Source organism: Notechis scutatus, chromosome Z (assembly GCF_049901735.1).
Source record: "Notechis scutatus isolate UNSWTSFEM ecotype Mainland chromosome Z, rNotScu1.2, whole genome shotgun sequence".
NCBI lineage: Eukaryota > Metazoa > Chordata > Lepidosauria > Squamata > Elapidae > Notechis > Notechis scutatus.
In genome coordinates, this window is record NC_142025.1 from 76,983,589 (window position 1) to 76,996,139 (window position 12,551).

The window sequence follows — 12,551 nt, forward strand, 5'->3', positions numbered from 1 at the left end:
GGTGACAAAGAATTGTAAGAAGATGATGGGAATATTTAAAGATAACGATGTGAAAGTAGAAGGCCCTCAACAAATGGCGGGAAAAGATGAATATGATACCCAGAAGACAGATGAGAAATTAGAAGGAGTGGTAGAGGAGACAAAGCAAAATAAACTACAAGAAGATAAAAATAAATTACAAGCAGATAAAAACACTGAAAAGACAGTAATAATAAATACTAAAGATCAAATAGATAGTCTCTTAAGAGCTTACAACAGAATCGAAGGAAAAAAGGAAGATTTTCCAAAGATAATGAAAGGGATATGGATGGATATTCAAAAGATACAGCAGAAGAAGATAAAGGGTAAGGCAGAGGGAACAATTAGTCTGTGTAAAAATGCTAGAAAGTCATATAGGATTCCAAGAGAGAAAGATAAAAGAATCACCAAAAAATAAATAAATGATGAAATTTTAAAAAGGCTGAGAAATGATGGATAGATACCTTGCAATATACATAATACCTTGCAATATAGTAATTATATTAAAAAAAGAAATAAGGGGAAAGTTTAAATTGGGAAAATAGTAGCACATATATAGATATATAATAGAATTTATTATAACTATAAATATATTAAGATTAGGAGGTGGAAGACTATGACTAGGTATATCTAAATGTATTATTATGATTAACAGGGTGCAAAAAACATACCGGAATATACAGTTTTCAAAGACTATAAATTCAAGGGACTGAGAGATATAATCTTGGGACTGATTAAATCTTATTAACAATTGATTTTATTGGTGTTTATAGAAAATTGAGATGTTGAAAATGTGGTGGAATACTGAGTGATATTTAAAATATTAAGACATTAATGACTTAACAGGAGTTAATAAATATATTATATGAAGAAATGCTGTTGATGTTTACATATATTTTTGGAGAAAATGATAAAAAAATCATAAAGAAAGAATAGTATTGTTTAAAGATAATGAGGCGAAAATAGAAGAACCCCAACAAATGGGAAAAATAAAGAAATAAGTATAAATTGGGAAAATAGTACAATATATATTGATACATAAAAGAATATATAATTATAATGATCATATCAAGGTTAGAAGTTGGAAGATAAAAACTCTGTGTATGCAATTGTATGTTTACTGTTAGCATTGTGTGAAAAGTATATTGACCCAATCATTACACTGATCACAAAAATTGTTGGTTGTTAAAGAAAAAGTTCAAATTAAACATTTAACAAAAAAAGCTTCAGATTTAATATCAAAGTTTATTTCCAAGTGTTTTTGAATTTGGGGATGTTCAATTTCATGTCATTAATATATTTTTCTCATACATAGAAAGCTTAATATGAATATACAGTATATACACAAACTTTATTTTCAGTACTACATATAATCCATTTTTTCACTTCAGCTCTTTTTGTTCACATATAAAAGAAACATATTAAATATATTATTTAGATTATAAATTAGCAGCTAATCTCTCATTTGAAGCAATAAAATAGGAGTATGCAACTAAACAAATATAATGGCTTAGCCAATGTATACGTTTTATTTCTCCTCATACTTCTTGCAACTCTATCCTTTTAGTCAAATTTTAGAATCTCAAAATCATCTCTTTTTGGATGAATGAAAGGTGTTCTGTGGACCAGATTCTGAGAATGGCTGTATTGGACTACAGATACATAATATACTTCATTACTGTCTCCTATTAGACTTTACTAAAAATCTGAAAATTTTAAGAAATGCAAAGCTGTTCATGCTATATTTTGGGGTCATTTCACACATTACAAACAAGAAAATCTAGTGGCATAAACATAACAATAGATATATCATCTAATAAATGTTTAGATGACAAACGACATCATAGAGACTGCATATCCTCTTACCATGTAGTTGCCACCATGTCTGGATTTAAGCATACCAATTACATCTTGGAAGTTGTTTAGATAAATTTCCTCTGAGCAGTTTCCTGGGAATGATACTGCAATGATTCTTTCAGTAACGTAAGTGAGGTCCAGTTCATAATTTTCCTCCATAATACAGTCAAAATTTGTACTTCTGTGGTGAACAACATAGAACAAGACCACTTTAGAGAATTGCAAGTGGGCATACAATGTTATATAGAAAGTAAGCTAGGACACTTAGAATATAGCTTGTGAAGAAAAAAATTTTAAGGAGAACTGAAAATATGACAAATATGTATAAAAAATATTGATATAAATACTTTAAACAAAAGCATTTTAAGTAAGAGACAAATATTTAAATAGTTCTTACTGATAATGGGGGGAATAACAGAATAACAGAGTTGGAATTTGGATGACTCCTAGTCCAACCCCCTACTCAAGCAGTAGATCTTAAACCACTCCAACCAGTGGCTGTCCAGTCTCTTCTTAAAAGCCTCCAGTGATGAAGCACCCACAACTTCTGAATGCAAGCAGTTTCATTGGTTGTTAGTATTTCCTTAATTCTAAGTTGCTTTTCTCCTTTGTTATTTTCCATCCATTATGTCTTGCCTTACCTTCTGGAACTTTGGAAAATAGATTGACCCCCCCTTCTTTGTGGCAGCCCCTCAAATATTGGAACATTGCTATCATGTCACCCCTAGTCTTTCTTTTTATTAAACTAGATATATCCTGCAACCATTCATCACATTTTAGCCTCTAGCCTTCTAATCGTCTTTGTTGTTCTTTTCTTATCTCTTTCTAGAGTCTCAATATCTTCTTTTATAATATGGTGACCAAAACTGGATGCAATATATTCTAAGTGTGGTCTTACTAAGGATTTATAAAGTGATGCTAATACAAGTGAGAACACTTTATGGTGACACAGAATGGTTCAGAATCAGTAAGGGGAATGTAATTTATCAGCTTTTTTGTTCAAACTGTATGTGAAATGCATATGCAGAAATTAGTTCTGGATCTGCCTGATGTTGGAATAAATATTGGGGCAAGAACCATAAATAATTTGAGATATGCAGATGATACAAATTATTGGCTGAAAATAAGGAAGACCTAGAAAAAAACGATCTGGATTAACAAGGTTGAAAGTAAAAAAGTAGGATTGGGTCTTAACATCAGGAAAACAAAGATAATGACAATGGTCAGTGGAACAAGAAGAAGGTGCAAGCAAAAAAGAATAATGGCTTGATAATATCAAATCTGATACAAAGTTGAACATCCCACAACTGAAAGAAGTTGTACTTGTCAGGGTACTGTGGAGAGCAGTTGCCCATAATGTCAGACATGACCAAATGGTTAAAACAACAATAAAAAATAAAATTAAGTTATATGAATTATGAAGTTACATGAATTACATTTATTGTAAACATATTTAATCCCCTGCCCCTTATCTCTAGAGTTCAATAGCTGCCAAACAGTTTTGTCAGTTCTTAGAGGACATATCACAGCAGAAACTATTTAGTATATGAAATTGTAATTTAGGCTACAGAATTATACTGTAGAATGTTATCGTAGCTTAGTATCATGTTCACTAACAAATGTTCAAGTGTTGTCAAATATGTACTTAAACTTTTTCTCTCTGGCATTATAAATAAGAGAGAAGCATTCAGAAAGGACTTACTTAGATATTTTGTCACAATGGAGAGATGAATTTCTTAAAAAACTGCTGGAACCCTAGAAATAAAAATAAGCAAAATATGAATTATTTTTCTGTCACAAAAAATCCTATGCAATTTATTTGCATAACTTTTAAATATAATTTCCACTGCTTTGAACAAATCAATGTTCAAAGCTATTAATGTTTGACAGCAATTGAAACTGTATTTAGTAGTTTTTTAAAGTATTTCAGCCTCAATAATGCATGGAGCAAAATTAATCTAACAATAGAATTATTTTCAACAAAACTCAGAAGAGATAATAGCTTGCTCTTTAAAATTACTTCAAGCAAAACAGCTATATTAATTTATTTTAAAGATTAGCACAGTATTACCCTTTTGATAAGCAAATTTACCTAGATTTCATCAAAATCATAGTTTGTCTCTATAGACAGAATGTTTAATTAATATGGCTATGCAACACATACCATTTTGGGAATGGAATGTTTAATTCACAAAACAGCATATTTTCAACATTACTGCAGCTTAGTATACAGTACGTCCTGCTGAAAGTGTGTTGAATTTGTGATTTGGGGTGGGGGATGTTAGGATTCAGGAATTATTTTGAGGGATAATTGGTTCTACTGTAATACTGTATATTGTTCTCTGTAGCAGCACCTGTCCTTTGGAAAGAAAATCCTCCTGAGATCCGAACAGCTCTCATGAAGTATTTATCATGTTTACCAGTCAATTATAATTTCAGTTTTAATTAATGGATTAATGTAGAAAAATACTCCATTAGTCTTTTCTGAGTCCATTGATGTGAGTCTAGGAGGGTGGTCGCCAACCAGTAGGCCAAGGCCCACTGGTGATTCACAAGAAAATTTTGGTGGTCCGCAGAGAAATGTCACCCCCAGAGCACCCCCACAAAGCAATTAATCCAGGCTGCAGGAGAACACAAGGCTGCACCACCCACATGGTCCGCGGGAACCCTCCCTGCCCACTCACTCCTTACCTGGCAAACTTGCCTGCTAAGTTGCTATTTTGCCTTTGTTTTTTTTTTAATAGACTATCAGCTATTCTGCTGTGCCGGTAGATTTAAATTAGCTAGAAAGCAGGAAATCATTGGATTTCTTGCTTTCTAGCTAATCTTTATATCTTCGACTCTGCTTTTAAGCAGAACCGAACCTTCCTTAGCACTGAAGGTTCTATTATTCAGTTGCAGACTCAGATAGCTGATGGCAGAAACACAGATCTCTAAGTGAAACTATGATTCTGTGAGCAACTCAATCTGCTTGTCTGCTTTGCCTAATTTTGAATAAAAGTTGCTTTTTTTTAATAAAAAATATAATATTTACATACATGGTGTGTTGTGAGTTAATTTTGTGAGTTTTCTTGCTAGCAAATTTTATGGGTTTGCTTGCAAGCAAATTTTATGGGTTTGCTTGCAAGCAAATTTTATGTGACAGACTCAGGTAGCCAATGGCAGAAAGATAGATCTCTGAATCTGTGATTCTGTGAGCAACTCAATCTGTCTGCCTGCTTTGCCTGATTTTGGGTAAAAGTTACTATTTTTTTATAAAAATTTCAATATTTACATAAATATTTATAATATTTACATATAAGCCATGCCCAGCTAGTCACATGACTACCAAGCCACACCCACAAATTAGGCCACACCCAAGAAGCAGTTAAGAAATTTGTATCCCACCCCTGCCTCTGTATGTTTGTGTGTGTGTATGAGAGAGAGAGAGAGAGAGAGAGATTTGATCAGATCTCTCTCTCTCACACACACACCAACGTCAGCAAGCCACCATCAGTCAAAATTCATATTAGTGGTCCCCGGGATTTAAAATTATGAGTTTGGTGGTCCCTGTGTCCAAAAGGTTGGCGACCCCTGGTCTAGGACAACTCTCTACCACAACCTTGCCACCGCCATCTCGTGCCACCACCTCATTGCCACCACCTTGCTGTGGGACATCTCACCCTGGCCAACCCACCCTGGCAAACTTATCATGATGGGCCTTCCACTCCCCCTTAGCCCACCTGTTGTAGTGGAAAGCAAGGAGAGGAGGTCTTTATAGAAAGAATGTGGGCTGGTGGGAACTTTTGCCTCCCTTCAGCCAGGCCAGCTTTGGAAACTAGAGTGGAAGGCCCATGTGTCCATGGAAAATTGGCTGGAACTAGTGGCCAAAGATGAGGTGGCCATGGTAAGGTGTCCCATTCCATGCTGATGTAAAGTCTTCACCCAGAGTGTTACAGATCAGATACTTCACTTCATTTTTTAAAATATGAGTTTCTTGTAAACTAATTATAACTTGTTTCAATTTTCTCGAACAGTGAAAAGTATTTTTAGGAGCATTTACTCCATTTATATTGTATGTTAAACTTTAAAATTCTAAAGAAAAGTTTATTGAAGTAGTGAGCTGTATGTATCTCCCAATGTAAAGTTTTCTTTCTCGGTATCTTTCGTCAGTTGTAATCTTGTGAAATTTTGTCAGCAATCTCCATAGAAGTTTAGTCCAATTCCTCCTTAAGCCCTTTGGTTTTTTAAAAAACTATTCAGTCTTATCAGCTTTTTCCCTCAAAGTCTTCAATTTAACTTGTAAACATTATATTAGTATTTGACCTGAATCAAGTATCATCTGAAGCAGTATCTGCCGGAATGGGACCTTCAGGCTCCTACCCTTGGCCTTGCTTCCTTCTCCTCCAGGCTTCCACCTCTACTCATTTACCTCTAGCTTTCCTCCTCAGCTGGTCCTCCGCCAACCATTGGCTCTGGCCAATGGGCCTCCTTCCATCCACCCTGGGCCCTTTGGCTCAGTCCATTCACCAAAACACCGTTCTGCCAGCCAATTAGGTGGCAAATAGAAACCATGGTGCTTCAGCCTGTCAGTGTGCAAGATCTTGGGGGCTGTGGGGCTATGGGGGAGGTGTGGCAGCCAAACAGCACAGGCTCACAGCCTCAGATGCTTATTAGGGTAAGGAAAGAAGAGGAGGGAGGGAGATCAGGTCCTGGCTCCAGCCCCATGGAAGGCTGCAAGCATCTCCCATCATCCATCTCAGCTTCTCTCATCTTTCCCACCCCAATGTCACAGCCTGCCTGGATGTCTTCTCCCTCACCACCCTCTTTCAGCCTTTTGTGGGGATTTATTTTTATTTTTCTTTGGGAAGGAGGAAGGGAAGGAACCTCCTCGGAGGTAATTTAGTCCTCTGCTCAAGCAGGAGACCTTATATCATCTGGGTTATTTTGGTCCCTTCCAACTCGGTTTTTCCATGATTCCATAAGGGTTTCCTGCTTGAGCAGGGAGTTGGACTAGATGACCTCGGAAGTCCCTTCCAGCCCTGGGTTATTGTGCTATTTCAAAGCATCTTTTGAAGCCACATCTTGTGCCAAGATTTGTGGACTTTCCTTCCTCTCCTTTCTCTCTCTCTCTCTCCCTCTCTCCCTTCCTCCATCCATCCATCCATCCATCCATCTATCCATATCTCATTCACTTTCCCTTCTCTCACTCCCTCTTCCTTCCTTCCTTCCTTCCTTCCTTCCTTCCTTCCTTTTTTTCTTTCTTTCTTTCCCTTCTTCCCTCACTCCCTCTTTCTTATCTATCCCTTTCTTCCTTTCTTTTTCTTCCTTTCTTTCTCTTTCTTTTTATTTATTTCCTTTTTCTTTCTTTCCTTATTTCTTTTGTTTCCTTCTTTTCGTCTTTCTTTTCTTTTTTGTCTCTCCCTTCTCTATCTTTCTTTCTCTCTCTCTGTCTTTCTCTCTTTCTCTCTCTTCCCTTCCTCCTTCTAGGATACCCACCCCAAACAAAAACTCCTTTGGATGAAGTCAGCCATTGCCACCTGGCTTACTGAACCAAACACCTCCCCGGCTTTTCCCTTTCAACCAAACCCAGTGGACCTCATGGCAGCAGCGGAGGAGGGGCCAGTGTGCACACGGCAGCCAGGAAGGAAGTCGCAGCAACAAATGCAACTGCACAACTTCTGCAAAGCTAAGATGTTTGGGGTGGACGTAAAAACTTGTTTAAGCCACCTTAAAGTGCTTTGGTGCATTTTTCCCCGTTTCCCTGCCACCTCCCTGCTATCAGCTGCCCATTCAGTGTCAGGGAGGCAGGATCAGATAAGGGGATCTTGGTAGCAGCTGGATCTGGATATGTAGGGTTTATTCAAAAAGAAAATAAAAGAGACTGAAAAAAGTTTTAAAAAAAGACCCACAAAAGGCTGCAAGTGGGGTGATGAGGGAGAAGACATCCAGGCAGGCTGTGACACTGGGGAGGGAAAAAACGAGAGATGAGAGAAGCTGATATGGAAGATGGGAGCTGCTTGCTGCCTTCCATGGGGCTGGGGCCAGGATGCAATCTCTCTCCCTTCCTCCCTCCCCTTCCTTCCTTACCCTAACAAGCGTCTGAGGCTGTGAGCCTCTGCCGTTAGGCTGCCGCATTTCCCCCATAGCCCCACAGCTCCCGAGATATTGCATGCTGGCAGGCAGAAGCACCAGGGCTTCTGTCTGCCACTCGATTGGCTGGCGGCAAACTGTCCCGTGTGGCCAAAGGCCTGGGACAAACGGTGTTTCAGTGAATGGACTGGGCCAAAGGGCACAGGGTGGACAGACAGAGGCTCATTGGCCAGGGCAAATGGCTGGGGGAGGGCCAGCTGAGGAGGAAAGCTGGAGATAAATGGGAGGAGGTGGAGGCCTGGAGGAGAAGGAGGCACGGCCAAGGGTAGGAATCTGAAGGTCCTAGACACATATCTGCTATTCTATCAGATTCTTACATACAATTTTAATCTAAAGTATAAACTGGTGGTAAAACATATAAAACAGCCTTTAATTCAAAGGAGCATGTTCTTGTTTACAAGTCCAACAAATCAGTGGGAGCAGTTTATAAAAAAAGACAGAATCAATTTAAAGCTTTAAGTTGTAATCGTAGAACACAGACCTGTTAGTTTACAATCCCTAAAAAATCAAAATAAAAACTTTATGTTTAAATGCATTTGTTCTCTTTTGTTTCTAAGTTTTTACAAGTTAAATATTAGGAAAAATTCTAAACATTTCAGTATAATTCAGTATCATATAAATATAGCTCCAGAAGTAGTCTCCAAAATATACTCATTTTTCAAAAGTCTCCCTTTAACTACAAAGATGAATAAATAAAAACAAAATAGAAATGAAGAAAGTCTCTGGTGCCATAAAACCTGCTACATTGCCACTGTGAAAATAACCCCCTCAATTGCTCAGCTCACAATCAATTAAGAAAACTTTCTGTTTTTGTAATTTACTCATGAGGTCTGACAGTATGGGAGATAACTGGGTCAATTTATGATTTCATCTTTCAATCTGAATGGACAAGCGCCAGCTGTGCAGGGCGTAAAACAAGCTGCATTGTTGTTTCTAAGGCCATCACAAGAATCTAATCCAAGGATGTCAAACTTAATTTCACTGAGGGCCGCATCAGGGTTGTGGTTGACCTTGGGGCGTGGCTGGGTGGTCACAGCTGATTGGATGGGCCTGGCTAGCTCAATGTCACTCACATTGGGGGGCACTGGTAATGGCCTGGGCGGGGCTGGTGGGAAATCCATTATCGCCAGTGGAGGAAGATGGGACCAGGGCAAGTGCCAAACACTTGTCCACCAGAGAAAACTCACTGTCCTCTTCAGGTCACATGGTGGACCCCCAGTCGGTGGTGTGGGCTGCCTGGAGCCCTTGCCAATGGAGGCCAAGAGCCCAGCCTGGCCCTCAAGCTCTAAGGACCCCAGGATCTCATAACCCAGCCCAGCTCCATTTCCCCAGAGGGGCGCCCAGCTGCGCTTATCTCCTCGAGGCTACTGCTACTGTGCTCACTCTTCTTGGCCACATTGCTCATGGTGGGTGTGGGAGGGCAAAGTGTATGGGTCAGAGAGAGGCCCATTCCCTCTCCTTGTGAGAAGATCCAGCTTTGTAACCAAAGCATCGTCAGTTATAGGATAGGAGACCATCAGGAGAGAAGGTAAAGAATCTCTATCCCTATCAGTAAGGAAAGAAAAAAATGTGCAACAGCAGGGAACTTTCCATGTCCAGTCTCAGGAGAATGGCACTTTGGGAAAGACTGCTACTGACTTCTATGCTTTAGTTAGCATCAGACAACTAGCATCAGAAAACCAAGGGAAATCTTCAAAATCATTAAAAAGCAAAAGCTGGAATATTTTGGACATATGATGAGACGCCCAGAAAAATATGCAATACTTCATTTAGTCCTCCAGAGAAAGATTGAAGACAAACGAGGTCCAGCCTGAAGAATAAAATAATGGCTTCAAAATCTAAGGGACTGGTTTGGACAAAACTCAGCAGCACTTTTTTGTTTTGATAAACGTTTTTCGTTATTTTGATAAAAATAGGATTGCCAACATGATTGCCAACATCTGATGATGGATATGGCACAAGAAAAAGAAGTGAGCCACAACTTTCTTAATCACTCTATTAATTGCAAGTAAAATTGGTAATATTTCTGCATGTACTTTTGCTCTACAGAAAGTTCCCACTGGGCCCTTGTTTTTCATTTTTCTTATCTCTGCAGGGGAATGGGATTCAAATAAGATGAGAGATGCCAATTTCCCCTAAAGCTTGAAGCAATTGAAAACCAAGATTTTTCACTTATATATTCCTTTTAAAGAATTATAAGAAAAAATAAGAATGAATGCATATTTATTATAGTTAAAAGCCAGAGATAGAAAGCATAACTGCGCCTTGGTGGCGCATTGTTTAGAGTGCAGTATTGCAAACTACTTCTGCTGACAGCCACCTGCCTGCAATTTGGCAGATCGAATCCCACCAGACTCAAGCCTTCCATCCTTCCAAGATAGGTAAAATGAGGACCCAGACCATTGGGGGCAATATGCTGACTCTGTAAACTGCTTAGAGAGGGCTGTAAAGCACTATAAAGCAATATATAAGTCTAAGTGCTATTGCTATAACTGAAAATGGTTAAAAACAACCATTACATAAAGATAGAATAATACAGTACAAGCAATTGTAATAGTTGGTATAAAAATGTATGCTACAACTTTGGTAGATCTTACATTAATTAATGTCCAATTTTCATGGCTGCTACACTGTATTTTTCTAAAATCTTAGTAATAAACAATTTACAATCTGAAAAAAAAGGTTATTATCAGATCAAGTACTGATGTAAAAGGGACAGAATATAGACATTATGAATATGTCAGTGATCCAACTAACAACTCCAACCCAATAAACTCCGAGACGGGCATTTTTTCAAAGTTCCATTTTATTAGAGTAGTCATATAGGCACATCTGGGAAAACCCGAATCTGAGAGTTCCGGGTTTTCCCTTCCCAATAGAAATTCAAAGATCCATCCCCTGCACCCATCAGTCCATTATACAGTCCAATCACCATCCGTCCCAACTGGGCACATCCCTCCAACCACTCCTTCCCCCTGTGCAGGATGGTTTGTCCTTGACTCAGAAGAAGAACGTTATTATGTCTAAACTTCCATCTCTCTCTAAAATCCCCCCTCCCAAATTCTCAGGCACTAAAATGTGGCAGCATGGAAGTTGCTAAGAAAATATTACTTCCAAAGCTGACAAATATCTCATTGATGGCACAATAAAATAGCATATTAGATTGTTTCAGTACCCCCAGATTCATATGAACAAGCACATTTTTCAAACAGTATTTTAGACCATCTTCCCTGTAATAATGCCAAAGAGAAATTTTCATGCATTTCTCAAAAAGAACAGACTATATATACATTTATTTCTTTACATGCAGGAAGTGGCATTGTTCAGCTTCAAAATCTCTAAAGCTTTTTCTGAATGAGAAATGTTTTCACTGCCTTCAAACTGAAGATTTTATACTATGCAACCTATAACTGATGCAGGAAATCATGGAAGACTTCTTCAACTCTGCAGCTTAAAAGAAAATCCAAGGCTCTATGCAGACCACAAGATGGCATTATTCTGCTATAAATAAAAACTGTTAAAGGGAAAACATCAAAAAATAAAGTAAGCATGTGAACTGTATTCAAATACATATTAAATTAAGTAATTAATTAACTATGTAGATATCAAATGTAAACTACCTGAATTACTAGAAGAAAAAATAAAAGACCTAGAAGCAACTCTAGCCACTCTGAAACTCAATGAACAAAGCAAGAAATCCCAACCTAAACAAAAAGACTACACCAAAAAAAAATACAATAGGGAGTAAACAGCTTCTAAAAATAACCCTAGTTATGTACCAAAAGAGCAAGACTGATAGAAACATGTCATTTTTAAAACAAAACAACAACCAAGACCAAAGCTCCAACTATCTACCCTAGTTTATTCCAGTGAAGCCCCTCTGGAACTGAACAATCACTTTCATAGCCTCTCCATGGAAGAAAATATACAGATACTCACAATAGAGCATTCATCAATAGTTTCTAAAAAAGAGACACAACCCAGCATTCCCATGATAGGAAGAAAAATATTCCAAATTTCCCTAAGAAAAAAAAAGGTGAATATTGGTGATAGGAGATTCAATTCTCAGGGGACAGAAACTGTAGTCTGCAGTCCAAGCAGTCAATCTTGGGAGGCATATTGTCTCTCTGGAGCAAAATTCAAAGATGTAACTGAGATTATTACCAAAATAATCAACCCCACAGATTACTATCTCTTTCTTCTCCTACACATGGGGACCAATAACACAACAATGAATCTGAAAACAATACAAGATATTACAAACAGCTAGCAAAGAAATTTAAAGAATTAGCATAAGGTGACCAACCGTCCTCCTTTAGGGAGGACAGTCCTCCTTTTGTAAGTTCTGTCCTCTCTCAAAATGTGTCCTCCTACATGTCCTCCTTTTTGATATTTGAAGACTAATCTGTAAATCTCCGTATTTGATCGATGCTGATCCGATCCGTTGTGTGTGATGTGATGTATTTGTATTTGACATGACAATTCGTCAAGGCTTGGTATAGTGGGGTAAGATGCGATTATGAGGCGCATTTGCTCCACACAGA

General features: G+C 38.0%; 1 protein-coding gene across 4 annotated transcripts in view; it reads right to left on the reverse strand.

Annotated features, from left to right (window-relative positions):
* TNS3 (tensin 3) overlaps nt 1-12,551 on the reverse strand; it is a 172,581-nt gene that overhangs the window by 133,497 nt on the left and 26,533 nt on the right. For all 4 annotated transcript variants that reach the window (XM_087946443.1, XM_087946442.1, XM_087946441.1 and 1 more), the window contains 2 exons: nt 3,578-3,630; nt 1,885-2,056 (listed from right to left, as the gene is read on the reverse strand). In XM_087946443.1, coding sequence (XP_087802569.1) covers nt 1,885-2,034 — 150 coding nt within the window. In that variant the 5' untranslated portion in view covers nt 2,035-2,056; nt 3,578-3,630. The remainder of the gene's footprint in view (nt 1-1,884; nt 2,057-3,577; nt 3,631-12,551) is intronic.